The sequence below is a fragment of the Pteronotus mesoamericanus genome, unplaced genomic scaffold (genome assembly GCF_021234165.1).
Source record: "Pteronotus mesoamericanus isolate MK-2021 breed Mesoamerican mustached bat unplaced genomic scaffold, CSHL_Meso_final scaffold_83, whole genome shotgun sequence".
Classification (NCBI taxonomy): Eukaryota; Metazoa; Chordata; class Mammalia; order Chiroptera; family Mormoopidae; genus Pteronotus; species Pteronotus mesoamericanus.
The window spans coordinates 2,686,601-2,712,179 of NW_026555328.1; the positions used below are offsets into that span (position 1 = coordinate 2,686,601).

At 54.0% G+C, this 25,579-nt stretch overlaps 1 protein-coding gene across 2 annotated transcripts; it reads left to right on the plus strand.

The window, feature by feature from the left end:
• Positions 1 to 605: 605 nt before the first annotated feature.
• On the plus strand, positions 606 to 24,410 carry SLC43A1 (solute carrier family 43 member 1). Of its 2 annotated transcripts, none has more exons than XM_054563731.1 (15): positions 606 to 869; positions 2,183 to 2,349; positions 10,408 to 10,585; positions 10,706 to 10,761; positions 10,891 to 10,967; positions 13,745 to 13,837; positions 15,520 to 15,653; positions 16,524 to 16,690; positions 17,821 to 17,967; positions 18,060 to 18,095; positions 18,305 to 18,443; positions 20,325 to 20,466; positions 20,740 to 20,813; positions 22,510 to 22,633; positions 23,757 to 24,410. In XM_054563731.1, exons 2-15 carry the CDS (start codon positions 2,196 to 2,198, stop codon positions 23,901 to 23,903), a joined length of 1,668 nt encoding a protein of 555 aa, XP_054419706.1. In that variant the 5' UTR covers positions 606 to 869; positions 2,183 to 2,195; the 3' UTR covers positions 23,904 to 24,410. The 2 variants fall into 2 exon arrangements, with proteins under 2 accessions (XP_054419706.1, XP_054419707.1); XM_054563732.1 differs by lacking the exon at positions 606 to 869 and adding an exon at positions 1,436 to 1,516.
• Positions 24,411 to 25,579: the final 1,169 nt, after the last annotated feature.

The window sequence follows — 25,579 nt, forward strand, 5'->3', positions numbered from 1 at the left end:
AGAAGTATCCCACTGCCAGGCCTTCTGAACAATTATAATGACAGCAGCAGCGACAATGAACATTTATTATGCTTACTAGGTACCAAGCGCTGTGCTGAGCATTTTACCTGTACGGTAACCCCCAATTCCATCTACCATTTTCCCGCACAGGTAGGCAGGTACTACCATGTTGTTCTTCGAAGTTACAGAGGAGGAACCCAAGGCTCAGACAGGTAAAGCAAGTTGCCCAAGGTAATCCAGGCTGGTCAGTTTCCAAACTCAGACCTCCACCGGACTCCAAAGAAACCTGTGTCATTCTGCCTCTTGAAAAACAATCCCAGCTGTACAGTTACAAACCCCACCCAAGCCTGTCCAGCGTCCCGGCCTATCTGCTTCAGGCAAACCTCTGCTTGTTTTGATCAAGGATAGAGAGGGCGCTGCCTGATTGGTCTTGGGGGCCGAGCGAGAGGGGAGGACGTGAGGGTGAAAATTTTGGGTGCCGAGGACCAGAGCGCGAGTCACGTGTGTGAAACTCGATCTGGGAGGAGGGGAAGGGAAGGGAGCCCCCGCCCCTACCTCAGGGTGAGCCCCGGGAGGGTATAAATACAAGTATCAATTCCGTGGGTCTACTCTGTCCCTGTCCCGTTTCGCGGAGGAGGGGTTCCTGGCTCCTTGACCTGTTCCGAGAGGGCAGCGGAGGCGAGCGCACCAAGCTGTCCGGCAAAACCCCCGAGGCCGCGGGGACCCGGCACGCTGAGAAGTGCCGAGCGCTCGTGCTGGCCCGGGCTGGGCCTGCCGGACGCGGGACCCGAGAGCGGCACGCGCCGCTAAGGCGCTGCGCTCCCACAGGCGTCCGCGGCTGCAGGAGGGGCGTCTGCCCCCCACCTGAGGTAAGCAGCTGGAAGGGGTCCGGGGTCCCCCGCCGCGCGTCTGCTGAGCGCCACCTGGGCCGGCTGCCACCGACACTCCCAGGCTCGCCAAGAAAAGCCCGTTACCTGAGTCCTTGGGTGTTCTGGCGCCTCGTCCTGTCTCTTCGAGCGCGTCCCGCACTCCCCTTGGCTCGGCTCCCTACCATTTCTCTCTGCCTCTGGGCCCCTTCTGGGCGCACTTCCTCTGTTGCGAGCGATTCTCTCGGAGATTGAACGAACCTGTCCGGGCGCCCGGATCCAAAGTCCTGTTTCTCGGATGAGGGTCCTCAGGTCCTCAGAGAAGCGACTCGTGCTTTCCTCCCCCACCTCTTGCCCTCCCCTGCCCTGCTTCTCTCCGCTTTCCCTGGTCTTACCCCGCTGGCCGTCCCCCGCCCCCGCACCGCCCGAGTCCCGTCTCCTCCCGCGGTGGCAGCCGCGGCCGCGGTGGGGGGAGCTCGGGCTTCTTCTCTTCCTCTGGTAAACACACCCGCCCGCCCGCCAGCCCATCAGCCGCCACTGCCCTTATAAAGTCAGCGGGCGCCGGACTTCCTGCCGGAGCCGAGCCCCCTCCCCGGGCAGGAGCCGGAGGGAGGTTTCAGACGCGCGAACTGTGGGGCTCCGCGTCCTGAGTGAGTGAGGGGCGCCCCAGGGCGCCAGGAGCGCAATTGGGCCCGCCCTGGGTCTGGGTCCACGTGGCAGCGGTTGGACTGACTGTAGGGACACGAATCGCCTGGCCCGGAGCTGGGGAGGCTTAGCTGTCGCCCAGCCCCAGAGGAGAGGAATGGTCTTATTGGGGCAACAGGAAGAGGGGTGTCTTAGACCAGCTTCAGACTTCCCCTTCCTCCTCCCGCTTGCTTCTGGGGGTCCTTCCTAGCGCGGGAGGCCGGATACTGGCCACTGGTGGCTTCAGAGTGCGCTGTGCCTCTTGCTGACCTCTGGGGCCTTGGGGAAGTGAGGGTTTGGCCCCTGGGAGCGGGACTCAGAGCGTCCTGTCCTGGGTGGAAGAGCCTGGCAGCGCGCCAGGAAGCTGTTGCGCGCAGACAGGACCTTTCTTGTTTCCGATAGTGGCCTGGCGGGAGCTCAGTGCCGCGCGCGCGCGCCCGCGCGAGTCCCTGGCACTGCCAGCGTGCCCACAGCCAGCTCGGCTGCCCCCTCCGAGAAGCTCAGGGGTCTGTGGGGCCTCCCTGAAATCCCCCTCGTGGGCTGGCTCGAGGGGTCTCAGGAGCCACCACGATGGAAGACCCTTGCCAGGGGCCACTGGGTGGCCCTTCGCTCAGTGCTCTGTTCCTATGCAGGGTCGCGGCCAGTATGGCCCCCACGCTGGAGCAGGCGTACCGGCGGCGCTGGTGGATGGCCTGCACGGCTGTGCTGGAGAACCTCTTCTTCTCTGCTGTGCTCCTGGGCTGGGCCTCCCTGCTGCTCATGCTCAAGAACGAGGGATTCTATTCCAGCCTGTGCTCAGGTATGCCCAAGAAGGGGCCGGTCGGGCTGGAAGAGACACAGCAGAGGGGGGATGGTGGACACTGGAGAAGGACAGGTGGCTGAGTGGACAGAAAGCTGGGCTCCTTAAACTGGAGCGCTGGACAGCAAGTTGGACAGGACACCTCCTGACTTCTTCAAGCTTCATCTAGAGAATGGGCCGCATTCTGCCCACTCTGCCTGGGTCATCTAATCCAGTTTTCACTGAATGCCGGTTCCCTGCTGGGCATCCAGATCCTGGACTGATTGGTAGAGTCCTAAACCTTTAGCAGCCTCAGGGCTAGAGCGAGATGGAGACTTCGAGAAGGGGAAGTGCTGTAGCTAACTAGTGAGGGACTTCTGACTGGGGCTATTGTAAGGCTAAATAGGCACTGGAGAGCCTTCAAAGTGGATAGATCTTAAAGGGCCTGCGCTCCTTCTTCAGGACGTTTGAGCCCCCACATCTTCAAATCGCCCATTTGTACATGGTTAATAATAGCCTTATTTCCTCTAGGTAAGGCATTGTGGATGGTTCCTATTTTCCATTTCAATAAACTTGACTGTGTGTGACCTCCCAGTGAAAGAGTAGGAATTCTAACATTCCATTTCTAAGAAAATGCCCGGAAGGGCATCTTCCTTTTCTGGGAAGGAGAGCTGTGCCCGACCAGCTCAACCAAAGGGCCTGGACAAAAGTGGAGTTTGGCCCTTCCCCTCATTCTCTTCCTCCAGCCTCCATATTGTGAAACAGGCTCTTGGAGGAAGACCAGCTTGGGTTTGAATTCCAGCCTCTACCACTTTAACCATCTGGTTGACATCAGTGGGTTCCTTAAAACATTGAGTTTCAGTGGCCTGGTCTGCAAAATGGGAAGAAAAATAACACTTATCCCGTGGGAGTGCTGTGTGAGTCAATGGTTCTTGGTAAATATTAGTGTCTTCTTGGCTTTACTCAGTCCCCCAGCTCTATGCCTTCTGGGCACCAGCCTTGGCTGTGGGGGAGAGCTGAGGCCTTGAGGGTGGCGCTGGGGAGGTCTTGATCTCTGCTCTGGGCAGCCCAGGCTCTACCATGGTCTGCTCTGCCCCTGCCACAGTTATCTGTAGGGAAGCAGCAGGTGGCATCGAGGGACACAGCCCCAAGGATGTTGAGGCTGGAGGAGTGGAGATTAGAGTTGGCAGCTAGTTTGGGGAGGCAAGCTGGGCCAGGAGGAATGGATTTGGGATGAAGCGATAGGCATTCCAGGATGGCTGAGAGAACCAGGCAGAGAGCTAGAAGGGCTTTGGGGAGCCCCATTGACAAAATGGGGGTGGGGTGCCCCGGTCCCCTTGGCGTCGTTTACCACCGAGACTAGAGAGGACTTGTCCTTGTGGCCTTGATGCCTGCCACTGCCAATCTAGTAGCTCCTTCCTGCCTTCTCTACCTTTTTTTTATAAATCAGCTTTACTGAAGATGACGTTACATCACACATTTTGATGAGATTTGACAAACTTGTACGCCTCCGGAACCATCACCATAATCAATATTTAAAATAGAGTCTTTCCCTCACCCCCAAAGCTCCTGCTTCTCTTTTGCTGCCCATCCTTCCACCTAAGTTTTTTAAAAATGTGGATAAGAGTTTAGTAAGATATAAGTCACATACCTTACAATTCACCCATTTAAAGTATACAATTTAATAATAGTCACAGGGATATAAAGTACAACTCAGGGAATATACTGCATAGTATTGCAGTAACTATGCATGGTGCCACAGCAGTACTGGAATGATCAGGTGACTCTGTCGTAAGGTCTAGAAACATCTCATCACTCCATTGTACACGTGAAACTAGTATAATATTGTATGCTGGCTGTAATGGAAAAATTGAAAAATAAAAATTTTAAAAACCTATTAAAAATAAAGAAGTCATCTTTGAAAGAATAGTTGTGGTTGAATAAGTGTACTTAATGCCTGCAAAGAAAAAAAAACAACCAAGAATACAGTATACAATTTAATGGTTTGTAGTCTATTCAGAGTTGTGCAACCATCATCACAATCAATTTTAGAACATTTTCTTTACCTCAGAAGGTAACCCTGTACCCATTAGTAGCACCCACTCTCCTCACTCCCCTCTACTCCCAAGCACTAGACAACCGCTCATCTACTTTCTGTCATAGGCCTGCCTATGACAAAAATAGATTTGCCTGTTCTGAACATTTCCTATAAATGGCATCTTATAATATGTGGTCTTCAATGACAGGCTTTTTTCACGTGGCATGATGTTTTCAAGGTTCATCTACATTGTCGCACAGGTCAGGACTTGGTTTCTTCCCATGGAGACTAATGCTCCGTTGTTATGGATCTACCACGTTTTACTTATCCATTCATCAGCTGATGGCCATGTGGGTTGTTTCCACCTTTTGGCTCCTGTGAATAATGCTCCTATTAGTGCACAAGTTTTTGTGTGGACATATGCTTTCCTCCCCCTTGGGTGTTTACCTAGGAGTGGAATTGCTGGGCCATAGGGCAACTCTGTGTTTAACCATGTGAAGAATGGCTAGACTTTTTCCAAAGTGGCTGCAAGAGTGCACATTCCCACCAGTGGTGTATATGAGGGTTTCAGTTTCTCCACATCCTCACCAACGCTAGTGATTATTTATCTTTTTTATAATGGCCATCCTAGTGGACATGAAGTGTTACCTTTTGTGGTTTTGACTTGCCTTTCCCTGACAGCTAATGGCGTTGGGAATTTCTTCATGTGCTTCTTGGTCATTGGCATATATCTTCTTTGGGGGAACGTCTATTCAGGTCCTTTGCCCATTTTTAACCTCATCATTTGCCTTTTTATTATTGAGTTATAGGTGTTCTTTATATTCCAGATACAAGCCCCTTGTAAGATGTGCTTTGCAAAATTTTTCTCCCACTATGTCTTATCTTTGTATTTTCATGGCGTCCTTTGGAGCACACAAGCTTTCAGTACTGATGAAGTCCAATCTATGTGTTTTTCCTTTTGCCATTTGTGTTTTGGCGTCATGTTTAAGAAACCGTTGCCTGATCTAAGGTCATAAAGATTTATGCCTATGTTTCCACCAAAGAGTTTTATAGTTGAAGCGCTTGCATTTAGATCTTCAGTCCAATCGGAGTTACTTTTTGTCTGTGGTGTGAGGTATCCACCTGGTGGTTTGAATTGCCCAGAGTGAGTGTGTGTCTGAGGCTGGTTACCTGGGCTGACTAGAGGTGATCAAAGGGAACTGCCTCCCAGTCTCCGAACTTACTTGTCCACTCTTGGAAAACCATGTCTTTCTAACCTCACCTCTCTTCCATTCAGGGGGCTCCAGCCTCAGTCCTTGAGACATCAGACTGGGGGCGCTATACCCCATTTTGCCTTAGTCATGTTGCCCTATCAAAAATGCCTATTTTCTGCTTCTTGAAACCACATTTACTGCAGTCTCGGACTCTCCCTTTAGAGGGTCCTGAGAACGCAGACTCTCCCCAGGGATCTGTGTGCCCCATAGTATGTGGAAACAGGCAGGCAGCTTCACTTCCAATTCTGCTGCGGGCGGGTTGGCTGGTGTGAGCTAGTTACTTGACTTTCTTAATACCTCAGTTACTCCATCTGTAAGAAGCCACCAATACTCCCTATTTCAGGGCCGTTGTGAAAATGAAATGAGAGCAGGATTACACAATTCAGACAACTGGTGGGGGTTGTTATTCTGTTCGGGACCCAGCTTTGCCAGTATTAGCTGCGTGACCTTAGGCAAGTCACCTACCCTCTCTGGATCTCCACTTCTAAGTCTGTACAATGATGTGAGCACCAGATGATGCCATTTAACTGACAGTGGTCCCCAACATTTTTGGCACCAGGGACTGGTTTCATGGAAGAAAATTTTTCCACGGGCCAGGGGTGGGGGTTGGGGATGATTCAAGCACATTGCATTCAAGGGCACCTCCTGCTGTGCGGCCTGGTTCCTAACAGGCCTGGACTGGTACCAGTTTGTGGCCCGGAGGTTGGGGATCCCTGACTTAACAAATGGGGAGCTCATTATTGGGGTGTTTATGAGTGTTGGCTTTGGGGCTCCCCGGTCACACCCTCTGTCTTCTCAGCGCTTTCTGCCATCCCTCCACTGAGGTATACCCTGGGGTGGGCAGTCGACCCACCTGTAGGTGCGTCCCAGCTAAAGGGGGTTTTGTTACTCAGAATGTAGGTGGCAGCAGTTCAGTGACACACGACTGCATATCCTACATAAATGCCCAGGTAAGAAAGCAGTGGCTAAAGTTCATCAAGCCATTACTATTTACCAGTTAGATCATTAGTCCGCACAACAAATCTGTCAGGTGTGTGGTGTGATGTATTATTAACCCCATTTATAGAAGAGGAAACTGAAGCTCAGAGATGCTAAGTAACTTGCCTGAGGCCACACAGTTACAAATAAGAAGCAGAGTGAGGACCCAATCCTAGATCTGACTCCGGAAGCTTTACCCTAGGCCTTGTAGAAATAGTGCAGACATCTGTCCCTGGCCCCCTTCAGTTTAGAGTCCTCCTGCAGGAGTCCTGGTATAGACAAGACAGCCAGCTCGAGCCCAGTCCTACAGGGGTTTTGGTGGCAGTGCCTGGGTCAGCTGCAGGCAGGTGGAGCAGCAGGCTGAGGAAGCGCTCGCTGCCTGGGAGACAAAGAAAACGGATCGCTTTGTGAGTGTCTGTCTGTGTGCTTGGCAATCCCCAGAGACAGCCTCTCAGGTGGCTGCCACCACGATCGCCCCTTCACAGGCACACTAACAGCCTCAGGGTTGCAGCAGCCGAGCTGGCAGAGCCAGAATGTCACCCTGCTCTTGCCTCCAGAGACGGAACGCTTACCCTTGATCCTGTTTCCAGTGTTTCTTGCGCCTAGTCATTTGTAATTCACCTTCATGGTTTGACTATTTCTGTGTGCCAGAGGTGGTGTTATATACTTAATATTTCCTTATAAATCAATGCACTTTAAAAATGTAATTAGCCTCGTTTTAAAGTGTAATATCCTTGGAATCTTGGGTTTGCTATTACTTACACACATGCCCACACACTTTATACGCACATGTTTCTAATACATTCACATGCACACACGTTTCTAATATACATCCATTTATATACATATATGTTCCTATACATCCATATGTGTATATATTTGTAGGCATATGTACATATGTGTGTTTGTGTGTGTTTTTGATACCATTTAAATAGCTAATAACTATGAAACATAAAACCCATTCCATGTGCCTCTTCGGCCCGCCCTGGGCACCCCGCCTGCTCCGTGCCGCACACTCGGGGAAGCACGTTTTCCCTGGCTCCTAAGCCCAACTCCATCACTAACTTAACGGGTATGTTTTCCCTGTCCCGCTCCCCGTGCCCCACTCGGCTCGTCTGTACAGGTGGGGCAGCTGGGTTGGACTTCCAAGACCTCTCCTGTTGTCTTGCCTTGGATGGAGGTCTGCGAGGTCTTTGCATCTTGGCCTGCCTCCCTCTTGCTTCAGAAGCCCGGCTCTCTCCAACCACCCAGTGATCACGTCTCAGGAACTAGCTTGTGTTAGTCAAACTCACCAGAGGCTGATCGATAAACCAGAGAAATGAATGCATTAATTGACCTGGAGCTATTAGCAATCCATGGGGCTGGGATTCGGCACCAACGGGAGGATGCGCTCGCTTGGCAGCAGGCGCTGGGGCTGGGGAAACTAGCTAAGCTGCCCTCTTCAGGGCCGAGAGGCCTGTGGCATGAGGGGAAAGCGCGGGCTCCGGGCAGTGGTCTTGACTTTCAGTCTGAGCCTGCCTGTAAGAAGCTGTGAGGCTGTGAGTTGCTTTGCTTCTCAGACCCTCATCATCTATAAAATGGGGATCATATACTCACTTTTTTATGGTGATTGTGAGGATTAAATGTGAGGATTAAAGGGGGGTTTTGTTACTCAGAATGTAGGTGGCAGCAGTTCAGTGACACACGACTGCATATCCTATGTAAATGCCCAGGTAAGAAAACAGTGAGGAACTCTATGGAAAAGCCTGGCACAAATTTGGTGTTAATTGATTTAGAGCTAGTGGGACTGTTCTCGAGATTAAGTATCTTTTGATTGTCAAAGACGTAGGAGCAGGGACAGTGTCTAATTCAGGAGCTGCAAACTCAAATGCCAACAGAGGCCAGCCAGTTAATAATTGGCAAATCAGCGCAGGTGTAGGATGGCTAACGTTTGAGAGCTAAAAGTGAGGTGAGGACGTGGGTGACTTAGAGAGGGCAAGTACTTGGCCCCAGCAACGGCCAGGTCTCCTGACTTCTTACAGAGAAGCCAGAATTCTGGATTTTTATGTGATAACTCCTGATTTTAAACTGGCACTCAATTTCCCAGCCAAGCCAAACTTGTGTGTGGACCATCATCAGCCCCTGTTTCGGCCTCAAGCCTAAATTACTGCTGTGTTTCTTCCTGCTTTACCCGCTGTCCCAGCTGAGCGTTGCCATGCAGATAGATGTCCAACAAGTGGGTGCAGCCTGGATAAATGGTTGCCGACAAACCTGGTGGAGAAATGAATAGTGATCCTAAAGATCATGAAATTGTGGGGTCAGCCTGAACCCCAAAGGCTGTATGGTCTAAACCCCTAACAGCTTCTTCCAGGGGCCTGAGCACCCTCTCCATCTTCCGCAGCAGCAGGTACCGACCAATGGGAAACTCCCCGTGGTCCACGGAGCTTCCTTTCCTGGGTCGGCCAGCGCTCATGATCTGAAAATTCTTGATGTTCTTCCTTATATTGACACACAGATCACTTCACCCTTCTGCCACCCACAAGCCCTTCCAGTAGCGGAAGTCAGAGGTCCTTGTCACCATTGAGAGCAGATTCCCCCCGCCACCTGTGTCCCCAGCGTTCGGGCATTCTCACATCCTCCTGTCACAGCACCTGTGACTCTTTAAATCAGCACCCACTTGTTTATTATCTAATACAGGCCCCATGAGAGCTGAGAGCTTCCTGACTTATTCACTGTGGGACCCTAGAGAAGAGGCTGACCGCGTTGCAACTCTTCCCGGGGGCCGGGGGCATCGTTTCCCTCTCGTCAGCTATTTCAGGAGCATCTTCTCTGGGTCAGGCCCTGTGAATGGGTCTCCGTTCACCTCCAACTGAATCTCCTTAGGAGCCTGTGGGCAAGGCATTCTCTGTTCCCTTGTACAGGCAAGAAGCCTGAGGCTCAAAGATAGGAAGTTATTTGTCCAAGGTTGCACAACTAGGAAGGCTGGTGGTGGGAATTCAGACCCTGGTCTGTCTGCCTTCCAGGTGCACCCTGAGTTTGCCCTTGGCAATGATGCTTAAGTAACAAATAGGAAGGGCAGCTGCCACCTCATGGCTCACTGAGCACTGAGTGTAGTGAAATCACCCTGCTTCCCTGACAACAAGTGCCACAAGCCTTTTTTCATTAACTTGTTACAGCTCCAAGCTGGCAGTTTACCTGGAGGGAAGTCCTTCAGGTGGACTTTTAAAGGGTATGGGGAGGGCAGTGCTGTGGTCCTAGTTCTGTGCTTCAGTTTTATCATCTGGAGAATAGCAATGCTTTATTCCCTCATTTATGGGGCTCTATTGAGTTAATTCAGTGGCTGTCAAGAACAATGCCTAGGACATAGTTAAGTGTTATATAAATATTAGCTATTTTTTTTTATCAGAATGTAATTTATAGGGAAATCTTCCTCTAAGTTTTAAGTGAGTTCTTGTTACATCAGTTAAGTATCGCTCACTGACTTTGCCCCCAGATTTGAGGGTGCTTTCTGCTGGGGGGTCTACCCACCCTAAGCTTGGACACTGAGTGAACCTTACAACTTGGTAAATAATTTGACGTCTGTGATCACGTTTGAGCTAGCTGAGGCCTCCGATTAGGTGTATGACCCTGGGTAAGATAGTAGTTACTGCCCTTTATGAAACCCCTTTCCCAGCAGCGTAGATATCACTCTAGGCCGCTCCCAAGGTCACCTGGCCGGCAGTAAGTCAGAGGCATGGGATTTGAGCCCGGGACCCCTCAACCCTGGCTGCTCTCGCCTACGCCCAGCTGCTCCTGCTGTTATGGGCTGAGCCTTCCCTTCCCCCTCCTCAGCTGAGAACACCACTAACACCACGCAAGATGCACCGTTCCAGTGGCCCAGCTGTGACAGTCAGGAAGAGATGCTCAACCTGGGCTTCACCATCGGCTCCTTTGTGCTCAGCGCCACCACCCTGCCGCTGGGGATCCTCATGGACCGCTTTGGCCCCCGGCCCACACGCCTGGTTGGCAGGTGAGGGGGTGGGGCCAGGCCTTGGGGAGCTGGCGGGCAGGGACTGGCTGGTGGTGCTGCAGTGGGAGGGGGGGCTCAGAGTGTTCACGGTCACCCCCTCCCCCCGGTCCGTTTCCCCAGCGCCAGCTTTGCTGCATCCTGCACCCTCATGGCCCTGGCTTCTCGGGACACCAAAGGTGAGAGGTCTGGCCTCTTGGGCTCCCACGAGAAAGAAGGAGCGGGATGAAGGTGCATGTTTACCCTAGCTCTGCCCTTGGCCTCCCACAGCTCCCAAATGCCCTCATTTGCCCCTTTCCCCTCCCCAGTTCTGTCTCCATTGATATTCCTGGCGCTGTCCCTGAATGGCTTTGGTGGCATCTGCCTAACGTTCTCTTCACTCACAGTGAGTATGACAGGCTCTGGTTTGGCAGCAGGGCACCGAGAGTGGGCAGGGGTAGGAGTGTGTGAAGGAGAGAGCAGAGAGTGGCCAGCGGACACACACACACACAGAGAGAGAGAGAGAGAGAGAGAGAGAGGAGCCCATGCTGCCTATTGAGTTCAGTTCTGGGCATGGCGGCCGCAGCACAAATAGAACTGAACCTCCTCTGGCTTCCTGGAGCTTGCAATGGGGGTTGGGGGAACAGGCAACCCCCAAACAAGTAAACTAATACATTAGGTCTGTAGTCATAAGCGCTGGAAAGAAAATAAAACTGGGTAATGTGATAGTGACAGGGAAGGGACAGCTTGGGACAGGCTGTGTTTGCCTCACTGGATTCTTGGGGTGCTGTCCATGGGAAAGGGCGTGAGAAGGCACAGGTACTTATGCGTGCTTTTGACTGAATTGTATGAAACTCCCGACACTTCACCCCGTTTGACCTACAAAAACGTCTTGGCTCGACCTCTTCCGCGTGTGAGTTTTGCTTGTGTTACTTTGTGTATATGTTTATGTATGTGGGTGAGTGAGCATAGGAGTTCAAGGCTTATGAGAGTGCGGCGGTTTCTGGCTGGAGGTGGCTGTTTACCTCCGATGAGAGCTGCCTGACCACCAGGCTGGGTGTTTTTGGCTGAATTTCACCTTGGCCGGGACATTTCACAATTCTCTAAGGAAGCACATCCCTTCCTCCTCGCTCCCCTCCGCACCCTTTCTCCATGCTGTGCCTCTTGGCTCAGGGCCCTGACTCCCTTCCCTGCTGCCCAGCGCTGCGGGGCGTGGCGGGGGTCCTAACCTTGGACCCTGGCCTGGCTCGCCGAGGGGGGACAGGCTTGCCCGGGCTCAGCCGGGGACCGCCCAGCGCTCCGCCCCTGGCCCGGCTACCCGTTATCTCCAGCCAATGGCAGGCCCGCCCCGTTCCGCCCCACTGCCCCCCGGGCCTCCGCGCGAGCCCCAAGCCGCCAGGACGGATCCTGGCCAGGACGTCCAGTGCTGCCCAGCCATTCGGCCCTGGGGTTAGCGGGGCTGGCCTTGAGCCGTGCTGGGTGGAGACTGCCTCAGGGACCCTTGGGTTTGGGGGCGGGGCGGCGCCAAGGGCCTGGCCGGTCCTGGTCCTGGCACTTTCCCTGGTGGCCTTGGCAGCGTGCCTTGCAGATTCAGGTAGGTAGGTACCAGGAAGTGGGGGTCAGCCTGGCCCCACACCCTTTTCAGAGCTACTCGGAGGGTGGTGGGGGACTCCATTCTCTGTGTGTATCCACCTTCCTTTCCAGACCTATTTGAGGTTCCCTTCTGGGCTTTGGTTTTCCCCTCTGTTGAGAGGGTTTAAGCCTCTGAGGCCCTTCCCAGCTATGGGGTCTATTGACGGCGCCGGGGGGGGGGGGGGCGGGCGGGGGGGGCGCGGGGGAGGATAGTGGGGCCAGAGTGTGGTGTGACTTTGTTTTCCCTACCCTGAGGGCCTGGTCAGGCCAGCACCGGAATAAACAATCCGTTAATTCTCTACTGGTAGGAGCTCTGTGCCTGTCAGACACCTGGCCTCCCTTAGTCCCACCCTCACCTCCCTAGCCCCTCCCAGGACTTGCCCTGGCTCAGCAAAATCTGTGGACTGGGGCCTTTGGGGCCACCGGGAAGGTTGAGGGGCACCATCTGAGCCGGCCATGGTCACAGCCTTGGGGTCTGGAATGAATAGAGCCAGAATGGCCAGACAGGAGAGGGTCACTAACTTGCTCTGTGAACTTGAGTACATTTCTTTTCCTCTCTGGGCCTCCATTTTCTCATCTGTCAAATGAGTTGCACTAAATCAGCGTCTTTTTCTTTCCTTAAAAAAAAATTAATTTAGCCCTGGCTGATGTGGCTCTGTGGATTGAGCGCCGGCCTGAGAGCCAAAAGGTCAACGGTTTGCTTCCTGGCTGGGGCACGTGCCTCGTGCTCGGTTGCAGGCCAGGTCCCAGTTGGGGGGGTGTGAGAGGGAACCGAACGATGTATCCCTTGCACATTGGGCTTTCTCACCCTCTCTTTCTCATTCCCTTTCCCTCTCTCTAAAAGTAAATACGTAAAATCTTTTAAAAAGTTCATTTATTTTCCAATTATAGTTGACATAACATATTGCATTAGTTTCAGGCGTACACATAGTGATTTGACATTTTATATAACTTATGAAGTAGATCAGTGTTTATTTTTTAAATTTTATTTATTTACTTTTAGAGAGAGGGGAAGGGAGGGAGGAAGAGACGGAGAGAAACATTGACCAGTTTCCTCTCACACGCCCCCAACTGGGGACCTGGCCCGCAACCCAGGCATGTGCCTTGACCTGGAATCGGATGGGTGACCTTTGGGTTTGCAGGCTGGCACTCAATCCACGGAGCCACACCCGCCAGGGCATGAAGTAGATCAGTGTTTCTTAAACATTCGTTTCATGGGTTAAAAGGCATCACAAGATAAAGGGGCTCCATAACCAACTAACTTCAGAAACCCTGGGGTTAAACAAAATTGACAATGTTTCTCTTCGAGGGCACTTTTGGGAGACTTTTAGATGCTAAAGTGCCTTGGGAGCATGTAGGAGGGGGTTAGAGCAGTTTCCGACATTGATTTGTCTTAGACCTTTTCTGCGGTGCCCCAGGGGGCTAGTGTTCTTGGAGCTCACTGTGAGGATGCTGGGCTGGGTGCTTCCAAGTTTCTCAGGCGGGGCTGGGAGAGGGGAGGCCTGCACGGGTGTCAGGGTCTCCCCTCTCACTGGCACTGTCCTCCCTCAGCTGCCCAACATGTTCGGGAACCTGCGCTCCACCATCATGGCCCTCATGATCGGCTCCTACGCCTCTTCTGCCATCACGTACCCAGGAATCAAGGTTTGGAACTGTCTGAGGGGACAGTGAGGTCACCCTGTTTTGTTTATTTTGGCCTTTACATAAGAGTTGGGTGGGGCTGGGTACATAGTGGCTAGTGTCTGATGACCCAGCTCCCGCCAATCAGAGGTCAGTTCCCGCTCTCTCTGGGAAAAGCACAGAGGCATCATGGGAAGAGTCCAGGCATTGTTGCCCACCAGCGGGTCTGATTTCTCTTCTCTCCTTTCCTTCTTTCCTTTACCATTGTCCCAGTCCAGGCCCCCATCCTTTCTCCTGGGCCGGTATAGGCTTTCTCAGCTGGCCTCCTTGCCTATGATTGTTTCCCTCTACCATCTGTCATTCACGTGACCTACAAAATGATCTTAGATGGAGAACGAACTCACACACCCACTTGGCTTTGCCTGCCGAATCAAGTCCAATCTGTTCACATGCATTCAAAGTTCTTGGTTCTCTGCCCTCACCCAGCCTTTCCAACTACATCTCCTTCCCCTGCCCTGGAGAGTCTGGGTGACTTGGGTTCAAGGTCAGAAACCTGATCTACGCCAGGCCAGATCCTAGACAGGTCAGCGAGGTTGACCTAGAGTCAGAAGGCCCAAGTTCGGATTCTGGGCAAGTTTGGGGCCTTGTTTCTTCCTCTGATATCAAATGGTAGCAAGGCACCCCTTCGACTGGGCCATAGTATGCCCCTTAGATTCCACCTTAGGCAGTTAATTTGTTAGTTTAGAAGGCACTTGCCCAGTGTCCCCAAAGGAGTTTGAAAGTGTGCTTCGGCGGGGTGGCTGCCAGTTGGTCAGGTAGCAGCAGGCATGGAAGGTGGTGGTTCTCTTTCCTCCTCAACTAAGGCAGTGGGGTCTAAGGAGTCAGATCTTATCCCCACTCATTCACGATGTGGCCCTTCGAAGCTCTGTCCTGCCCTCAGGGAAGAAAGAGCTCCAAGGTCCAAGGACCCCAGCAGGAGCAGCTTTCCTGGGCAGCACTGGAGCTCTGAGCAGGAGCCTGAGGGTGGGCAGGGCAGTGTCTGTCATTCCAGGCAGAGGGTGGCTGGCGGGACAAGAGGAATGACACCGTCTCACATACCTGGCTTCCCCAGTAGTGGGGCTGACGTACTGGCACAGAATCCTAGTCAATTCAAAACCTCCTAGTCCTGGGTTGGGAGGCCTTGGGCACAGCACTTGCACACCGCCCCTCCCCCTCAGTGTCAGCACCTGGGAGCACCTGGGAACGGTGAGATAAGGCTTGTCAGCTTGGATTTATCTTTCCCCTGGGGAACAGGCCAGGAAGGGGCAGGATAAACACGGGTAGGCCTGGTAAACCTAGAGCCTTCATTCTCCTTTTCTTGTACATGCAATGAAATGACATTTTTGTGTAAAACAAACATGTACAGAGACATTGGCAAAATGTGTGTCTTTTAAAAATAATGGCTGAGATTTCAAAGACACCCTGAGCTTCGGGCAGCGGCTTCAGCACCTTGTGGGAGCTACGTCGTCCCCTTCTAGGGTGAAGCAGTGAGAAAGGGGAGGAGGGGTGGCTTGTAGGTCTGACTCTCAACGTCTAGCTGGCTTCCTCGTTTCCAAATTGGACACAGGGAATGGGGTAGAAGAGACCTTCTCTGAGGCCTCTGAGCCTGGAGCCAGGGGCTCTGGGGCTGGGCGGCCTCCCCACGGGTCCGCCCCCTCCTCCCACAGCTGATCTACGATGCGGGCGTGTCTTTCGTGGTCATCATGTTCACCTGGTCGGGTCTGGCCTGCCTCATCTTTCTGAACTGCGCCCTCAACTGGCCCAGCGAGCCCTTTCCTGCTCCTGAGGAAGGCAGCTACACGTGAGTGGCTCTGTGGGGGTGCGGGGTGGAGGGAGGCCTCGCTCCTGCCCAGGGAGAGGCCAGGGGTGTGGTGGGGTGATGGACAGAATGAGCTTTGGAGTCAGAGAGACCTGGGTTTTCCAATCACCTGAGCTCTCTGAGCTCCACTTTGTCATCCTTACCATGGGCCTGAATCTCCACACCCATGAGCGTTTGGAATAGACCTGGCGCATAATAGGCAGTCAAAACACGGTGACTGTTAAATTATCATTATTATCCTTTATAGGCTTGGAGGACAGGATCAGAGTAGGGGGAAACCCCAGCAATAGCCATGAAGACCCAGGAGGGGATACGAAGGAATCAAATATACCACCCTTTGTGGGGCAGCCTGAATGCCAGCTTTTCCCAGCTCCCTGTCAGTTCACCAGGGGGTGTGTGCGTGTGGTGCTCCACGACCAGGCACAGAGGCTGCCCTTCAAAGAGCTGGTATATACTGCGTGTCCCCTCTGCCAGGCACTGTGCTTAGCTCTCATGCCATTCTCATACAGCCCTTAACTCCATTAATAGCAAAGGTGGAGGGAACAAAGTGACTTTCCCAAGGTCATACCTTCGAAACAGTTTGAGTTCTTAATGCAGCCTCCATGGCAACAGCCCCAGTGGAAAATGACTTCTTCACCCTTCATTGACTGGGTGCTACGCTGGTCCCTGGGCCCGGCTCTGAGGGACTCAGAAGTGAGCCCTGCACTAGGAAGTGCATCAATGGGCATTGTTGGAGCTGGGCAGAGGGGTGCTCAGCACCCCAAGGGTGACTGGGACAGCCGCTAGAGGCAGGCTGTTGAGGGTGGGCTCTGCAGGGCTGGTTCCTATTTGCTCCGGCCTGGCTGCCGGCAGGAAGAAGATCAAGCTTACCGGGCTGGCCCTGGATCACAAGTTGACAGGTGACCGCTTCTACACCCATGTGACCGCCGTGGGCCAGCGGCTGAGCCAGAGGTCCCCCAACATGGAGGGGGATGACATCTCCCAGGAAGCTCGTGGCACCTCAGAAAACCCTCCTGAGAGTGAGTGTCTGGTCAAGGTGCCAGCCTTGGGGACCGGGGAAAGCGGGTCCCCACACTTAGTGAGCACTCACGCCCAAGGACTCATCTCTCCCCTCCTCAGTCCTCACAATGCCCCATGATGTAGGCGGGCAATCCCCATTTACAGAATGAGGGGGAGCAGGAATCAGGCCTCAGAGAACTCTGGGAAGTTCATATTTGGGGGTACTCTGCTGGATTCCTGGGGGGATGGAGAGAGACTGGGGCAGGGTCTCCAGGCATGTGGGGCAACTGGTTTCATCAGGACTCCCTGTAACCTCTAAGCCTCCTGCATAAGGTAAGCTGGGCCCTCCAACACCCGGCTGGCTGGCGTCCCCTGCTGGCGTCATGAGGAGCTGCAACCTGCCTTCTGCCTGGGCCACTTCCCACGGTGTCAGCTCCGACATCAGTGGCAGGATCACTGGCCTTGGAGTCAGGAGATGGGGGTTTGAGTCCCGCTGCCCACTTACACGTCTGCCTTGGGTTAGATCACTTAACCCTGTTCTCACTTTCCTCCTCTCTTAAACTAGCCCTGGTAACACCCACCTCACAGGGAAGCTGAAGTTAGTTGTGAGGACTGAATGAAGCCATGGATGCAGAGGCCCTTTGTAAAATGCAGAGCTCCATGCAGTTATTAGGGTGGTATCCCCATTGCTGGTTCTCCCATGGCCGAGTTACGGAGTTATGGGCATGAGCTGAGTCTGGCTGACCTGCAGCTCCCAGCCTTGTGAGCTCGGGCAACTCATTGGACTCCCTGAGCTGCAGTCTCCCTATCTGTAATATGTGGCAAAGATAGGGGTATTGTCCAATTGGATTCAATGGGATAATATATGTTGAGTGTGCGGCCTGTGGTAAGTGTTTAATAAATAGTAGCTAGAGTTATTACCGCACCAAGCATATGGTTTTATACCCAGAGGTCACCTAAAAATGTTGAGATAGTTACAGAGCTGGGCAAGAACTTGAAGGCCAGCGAGTCTGAACTCTTGTTTTTGAAGAAACTAGTTTCTATCCAAAGTCACGTAGTGTCAGAGCCTTCCCTGGAACTGCATGGGCTGGGGCATTCAGGGGGAAATGGAAGATCTGGGACTCAGGGGTTCCCCCTGCTGTCTCCCCAGAGTCTGTCCCCTTCCGCAAGAGCCTCTGCTCCCCCATTTTCCTGTGGAGCCTCCTCACCATGGGCATAACCCAGCTGCGGGTCATCTTCTACATGGCTGCTATGAACAAGATGCTGGAGTTCCTCGTGACCAGTGGCCAGGAGCATGGTGAGGTGCTGCTGAGCCCACTGAGGGGCACAGGAGGGTCACCCTGGTTGAGCTCCTCTCACCCTGGCTTCTCTCCCTGCTACCCCCAACAGAGACGGCCAACCTGAAACAAAAGGCAGCAGAGACAGGTAGGGAAACAAAAGCCGGGACCCTGGCCTGCACCCTCCCCTCCACTGCCCGCTTGGCAGGGAGCCTGGGCCCAACCTGTCACCCTGGGCGTTGGGGAGATCGAAGAGTGCGGGCTCAGAGGAAGGCCATGTTGGCATTCCCTCTTCTCTGCTGGACTGCTGGCATGCCGCTGCCAGCTCCCGACCCCACTGTCTTCCCGCCCTGCCAGTTGGGTTCTACTCCTCCATCTTTGGGGCCATGCAGCTGCTGTGTCTTCTCACCTGCCCTCTCATTGGCTACATCATGGACTGGCGGATCAAGGACTGCGTGGACACCCCCGCGGAGGGCGTTGCCCTTAGAGACGCCAGGTGAGCTGCACGGGGATGGTGGCGGCAAGTAGCCAGATGGTGCTTTTCATTTTCTGTGTGCTTTCACGTCCTGCGTCTTATTTCATCCTCCCAAGAGCCCTGAGAGAGCAGAGGCACCTCCCCATTTCACAGATGAGGAAACTGAGGCTAACTAAGCAGGGGCATGGCCTGCTTGATAAGTAGAGCTGACATTGAGTGCTGACCGTGCACTAGGCACTCTTATTTCGTCCTGCAGCAGCTCTCTGGGGTAGGTACATTATCCCCATTTCACGGATGAGGAAACAGACACAGAAAGGCTACGTAGCTTACTCAGGGTCACGCAGCTTTTAGTAGCAGGCTTTTTACAACATTACCTATGTTGGAAAGAGTGGGTGTATTAGTTACCTATTGCTGTATAACAAAGAACCTCCAAACTTGGCATCTTTAAAACCATAAACATTTATGTCGTACAGTTTCTGAGAGTCAAGAATCTAGGAATGACTTAGCTGAGTGGCTCTCAGAGTCTTTCGGAGTCTGGGCTCCTATAACAAAATCCCACAAACTAGGCAGCTTATGAAAAACACATTTATTTTTTACAGTTCCAGAGGCTGGAAGCCCACGGTCAGGGTGCCAGCACAGTTGAGTGGGGCCCCTCTTCTGGGTTACAGATTTCTCGCTGTGTCCTCGCGTGGCAGAAGGACCTAGGGAGCTCTGCGGGGCCTCTTTTCTAAGGGCACTAGTCCCATGATGAGGTCTCTGCCCTCATGACCTAATCAACTCCCAAAAGCCCCACCTCTTAATATTGTCACATGGGGCCCTGTGGTTTCAGTGGGTGAATTTTAGGGAGACACAAACATTCAGATGCATGTCGGCCAGGCCTGCAGTCATCTGAAGGATTGACCGGGGATGGAGAATTTGCTCCGACACCTCCCCAGGGGCTGCTGGCAGGAGGTTTGGTCCTCCCCACCCGGGCTTCTCCTCAGGGCTGCTCACGATGGGGCCACTGGCTTCCCCAGGGCAAGGTCTGCGTAGCGGGGACCCAAGACAGAAGCTACAGTGTCTTTTGTAATGAGAGCTCGTGCCCCACCGTCATTCCCATCACATTCTCTTGGTTGCAGGGAGTAACTCGGGTGCAGCAGAGCGCCTCCATGCGGTGTGACTACCAGGAGGCAGGGCTTATTGGGGCCATCCTGAGGGCTGGAGTCCACCGTTGGGGCTTGAACTGAGGCCTTCTGACTGCTGCGCTCTTTGCGTTAAGCCAGTAGCCCCTCTTTGTCCTGCGAGTCTGGGAGAGGGAGATGAGGAGGGAAGGTATTTGAGGAGCAACCCAGTGGCTTCCCTGCCCACCAGCAGTGCCCTGGCACCAGCCCTCCTTCTCTGCCCTCTGCTCCTGGTGGCCAGGGTCCCTCAGCAGGGCTCTTCTATCTAGGACCAATGACAGCCTACCCTCATCCCAGCCTGCTGACCTCTCCCATGGGCCGACCTTGGAGCCCTGACCTGCCACAGAGAGGAGCTTGCTGGGCAGTCAGGTTTTCCAGGCTGGCGGGCAGAGACACCTTCGCAGTGAGAGATGGTGTGAGAGCTCCCCATTCTCCACGTTCCTTCCCATCCTCGAGTCTCAGGCTTTCAGTGTGTATGCGAAATACTTGGCGTCTCCATCCAAATGCAGAGTCCTGGGCCTCGCCTCTGAGAGGCTGTGGTCTGGGCCGAGGCCCTGGAATTCTGCATTTTGGGAAGTCCCCCGGTAAGGCTGGTACAGTTGAGAGGGGGAGCCACTCCGTGAGAAACGGAGGGCTGGGGCGGCAGAGGCGCGGCAGAGGGGGCGGGGCCAGGCCGAGCGGCAGAGAGCTTCAGGGGCGGCGGAGGCAGCCGCAGTGGCCAGTGACACTCTGTTCTTAACAGAGACGGGGTTGCCACCAAGTCCGCCAGACCGCGCTACCGCAAGATCCAGAAGCTCACCAACGCCATCAATGCCTTCACCCTGACCAACCTTCTGCTTGTGGCTTTTGGCATCACCTGCCTCATCCACAACTTACACCTCCAGGTACCTGCCTCCGCTCTCCCCACTCTCCCTGCCTCCCACGACTCTCCAGAGGGACCGTTCTGGACAGTTCCCCTGGCACCTGCCTTCCAGGAAACGCGGTTCGCGTCCTCTGGGTCTATTTTCTGGGTTTTCCAGGGAGTGTTTCTAGTTGGTTGGGTCATGGAGAAGGTCGGCACGTGCAGCTGGGCTCAGTGAGGCTCCCTCTTCCATCACCCATCCTTCCTCCTGCCTTCTTCCTGCTCTTAACCGCCTCCCTCTCCCTTTTGGTTTCAGTTTGTGACCTTTGTCCTGCACACGGTGATTCGAGGTTTCTACCACTCAGCCTGTGGTGGTCTCTACGCTGCAGTGTGAGTTGGCCTGGGCTGAATTGCCTTCCTGAGCTTTGTCCCCATAACCAGAGGATCCCAGAGCAGAGATAAAAGGGCCCCAGACACCCCTTAAGGCGCCCCTCCCAGCCCCGGTAGGCACGCCCTCCCCAGCCTGCCTGGAATGCTGGCATCTCCGAGGATGGGATGGATGGAGAGGGTTGGTGGGGATCTTAGAGGCTGTCTGGTCCACTGCCCCCTGCGAGCTCCCCCCATGATGGAAGCTCACTTACTCAGAGGAAGCCCACCCCACTGCAGGACAAGTCCACTGTCAGAAAGCCTTCCCTTCCAGGAAGCTGAAATACTTGCTTTGATGACATTTGGGTCCCATGCCTTCTCTCCGGAATGGTTTCCCAAGTGGCCTCTCTCCCTGTGTCAGCCCTGTAGACATTTCTAGACTGCAGCCTTATTTGCCTTCTAGGTTTCCTCCTTCCTGTTGAACGGCCCCCAGTTCCTCTTCTTTATCTTCTGATTCCCACTGCCAGGCACTGCCGAGTGACTCTCCCTTGCGTATGCAAGGCAGCAACATAGGACATTACAGTTGTGGTGGCAAAACCATAACCATTATTGAGTCCGTATATCTGTGGCAGGCACATTGTGGGGAGCCTGACCAGCGCTCCCTAACTGGAGCCTGGCTGCAGCGATCTCAGCTCCGTTTTCTTCTTCCCTGGCTCAAGCCACAACTGTGGGATCACTCTTGATTCTTTGCTTCCTCCCACCTCACATCCAATCCAGCAACCACCCTGCCCCTCCACGTCCAGGCCGTCCTGTCGTCCCTGCCCCCGTCAGCTGCCACTCCTGTCCTGGCTGCCCTCGGGCTATTTTTAACATAAGAGCTGGACACACCTGTTGGGACATAAGTCTCTTCATGGCACTCCGTGGTCTCCTGTCTTGTCCCACTAAGATAAAAAGCCAAAGGCTTTATTATGGCTTAAAAGGCCCTCCAAGATCTGGCCCTGGGACCCTCTGCCCTCCTTCCTCCCCTCCCCCGCGTGCTCACACACCCTCCCCCTCTGGCCTGATAAACACTGGTGCATTATAAATTCTAAGCATATTCCCTCTTCCCAGGACATTGTTCCTCCAAGGCTCACAGCTGTCTCACCTTCTCCAGGTCTTTACCTAGCTGTCCTCTTCTCAGACACACCTCCCCTGGCCGTCCTATCTGTAATGCACCCCCCCCCCCTTTCCCTGCTTAACTCCTCTTCTTGGCTCTTATCACCAGCTAATACACCAGGCCATATCTCGTTTACTGGGTGGATACCGCCCTTCCCCATGAGGGCAGGAATCTGTCGGTTTGGTTCATGGCTAAACTCCACATGCCTAGACTGGCAGCTGGCACATAGTAGGAGCTCAATAAATAGTTATTAAAAAGAATGATGAACAGCTCAGCGAGGTTAGGGCTTGCCTTGTTTCCAGTGGAGGAAGTGAGGCTTGGAGAGATTGAGTTACTTGCTGTTATCATGTGGACGGAAGGTGTCAGAAGCCAGTTTGGTGGCCCTGAAGTCATGGCATATACCTTCCAGGTCAGGAACCAAAGAGCACACACGAAAAGCCTGAACCCCAGAGTCTCCATCCTGCCTGGCGAGCAGAGAGCGGTGTCCAGGGCAGGGGCCAGGAAGGGTGGCCAGGCTGGAGAAGGCCACACGCCCTTCATGCTTCACCCCCTTCCCCTTGACAGGTTCCCATCCAACCACTTTGGGACCCTGACGGGTCTGCAGTCCCTCATCAGTGCCGTGTTTGCCCTGTTCCAGCAGCTTCTCTTCACGGCCATGGTGGGACCCTTGAAAGGAGACCCCTTCTGGGTGAGAACTTGGTCGGGGGAGGGGGGAGGCTGGGGGAAGCAGGAGCCCCCTTCCTGGGTGTGGGATGGGCGTTCAGGGTGGGTGGCTTGTTTGTGATAGAGCCCCTCCCTCCTCTCAGCTCAGCCACGAGGTGCCTGGGAAGTCTCTAACCTGGGGGTTCCTAAGCTGGCTGCTCGTCAGAACCCCTCACAGAGTGTGAAGAACACACATTCCCCAGCCTATTGAGTCTGAGGCTCTTGGCCTGGGCCCAGGAATCTGTTTTTAATAAGCTCCCCGGTGATGTGTGAAATGGCCCTGTCCTAACCAGGTGCAGTTCCACCCAATGCAGGGACCCTCTCCAGCACCCCTGACTGCAGGGCCCCTCTAAACCCCTCAGTGATGGGTGCCACTCCTGCACGGGGCAGCCACTGGGGCTGTTGGAAAGGCTTTTCCTTCCATTGGACTGACACCTGCCTCCGGAAAGCTGATCTCTCTGCCCCATACGCCACAAGAACGATGATGAAGTGACAGCAACCATTTACGGAGCCCGCTCCAGGGGCTAAGCACACTGTGTGCTTTTTGATTGCTTAATCGCTGAGAAGGGGGCGCTGAGAGTCGAGGTGACTTGCCCAGAGTCACAGAGCAACGCCCGAGAGTAATGCAGAGCGGGACGTGAAATGAATCGGAGCGCGTGTGAGGCCGCAGTGCGGGGCCTCCCGAACCTCCTGTCCTTCAGGCTGGGCATCCCAGCTCCTTTCACTGCCTGGGAGCCTCCCTCCGCCCCAGGAACCTCACTGTTGTGTCCTCACAGGTTCGGGAGCGGCCTGGCCAGGTGCCGTGCTTCCCCCACATCCACCGGAGGGCGCCAGATCATGTGGGCGCGGGGCTGGGGGCGTGGGGGAGGGTGGGTGTTAGCCAGGATTCCAACGAGGCTCTGCCGCTTTACAAGGCCGCTCAACATTAAGTGAGATACTGTTGGAACAGTGACTGAATGCAATAAGCTCTGGCTGCATTTGCCATTCTGGCCCAGAACCTGGCGTGAAATGGCTGCCTTCTCCTCCCTTTTGGAGGCTGTGGTGGGTCCTGGAGGAAGATGAGGGAGAACAGTAACCTACTTGACTCTGTTTCTCTCTCTGCCCTCAAGGTGAATCTGGGCCTCTTGCTCTTCTCACTCCTGGGATTCCTGCTACCTTCCTACCTCTTCTACTACCGTGCCCGGCTCCAGAGAGAGTACACCACTGACTGGGAGGGCCCACTGAAGGCGCTGGGCAGCTCCGAGGCGACTGCATAGACCTCTCAGGCCACGGGACCTGGGCAACAGGCCGCCAAGGCCTGAGCAACCAAAGGGAATGCCTCACATGGCTTTTCTACCTGTAATACGCACAGAACCAGGGGCTGTGGATTTATAAATACCAAGAGAAGTTCTATTTTTGTAGGGACTTGCTAAAAGAAAAAAAAAATCCCTAAAAAAATCCCCCAGAGCAATGCACCCTTGACTGAAGACAGCCCCTGGGCTGGAAGGGTGGGGCCTCTTCTTCCAAGACTGGAGGAGACTAGGGTGTGGAGCTGCCCTTTCTCTGGGCCTTTATCCTCCAGGTGCCTCCTGGGGCTTGTGGGATCAGCAAACAAACCCCAGCTGTGCAGGACCTAGAGTGTGCATGCAAGTGTGTGCAGGTGCACTTGTGTGTGTGTGTCTTTGTGTGTACGAACCAAACTTCCCCTAGAGGAAAGGGGCCTGAGGTGCTGGCCGTGTCCTGGATGGGGTGGGGGTGGGGGGATAAGCCCCTTCCAGGGGCCGGAGGGCGGGTTCCCTCCCTGGTGCTGCTTCTTGCAGATCTCAGAGGAAATAAAAAGGGAAGTGAGAGACTGGCTGGTGTGTGTCTGTCTTCCCACACCCCCACCCACCTTCCTCACCCAGGTTCGGCTGGGCATTAAGTAGGACGCCCGAAGTGCCAGCCTGTCCACCGCCGGCTGCCTGGCTCACTTCCCTGTCCTTGGCCATGCCCTGTCCTTAGAGTCTGGATCTTGACCCTGCCCTCTGCTCCTACCCCCACTTCCCAGCGTTTGGGGCACATCCGGGAGGCTGGTCTTTTTCCATACGAGTCAGGGCAGGATGCTTTAGAAAGGATGGATGACTCTCAAACTTTCCCACCAAACCGTCCCTGGGGGCCTGTTGAAAGTAACTTTTTAATAATCTTCTAAAACATCACGCCAATGTTGAGCTTCCCTTTTGTCTCAAGCTGTCATGAAAATTTTGAGCTTTCCACTATATTTATATTTACTCTTAGCATTAAAGTGAGGCTTTAAATGCTAAGCCTCACTTTATGATGGTATGCACCAACGGAAGATACCATCTTTGAGGACAAATGATATTCCATAAAATATGCCTTATTTATTCCGCTCCTCCACCTGTTTAGGTCCCCAGGACATAAGTCTCAGGGGCTAGAATAAGTCACAGAATGGAAGCAGGGGGCAGGAAGGGGCACTGACATTTGTTGAGGGTATGCCTGTCGGCACAGTTGTCTCATTTCATCATAACTACAGCCTAGGAGGTCCTTAACATCTGAAACTTTAGGGCACAAGACCAAAGGACACACAGCTGGTAGGTGGTAGAGCTGAGCCCCAACCCAGCCACAGGCCTGCCAGGGCAGTCCCTGGCCGAAGGGAGGTCTCACGCTCCCCAGTGCCGCTCTCAGCTGCCCTCTCAGGGCTGAGAGTGACCTCAAAGGCCTTCCCCACATCCCCCTCACCCCTCAGAAAGCCTTGGAGAAACCCCACACACTAGAACCTGGAAGGCAGCGTTACACATAAGCCGTCCCTTTGCCTTAGATTCTGCAGACGTTCATGAAAAAGACTCACCTACCCATTTTACAGATGAGAAAACATCCAGAGGGGTCTGGAGACTTGGCAAAGTCACAGCAAATCTGAGCCCCGTCTCCTGGATTCCAACACTGCCCTTTTGGCAAA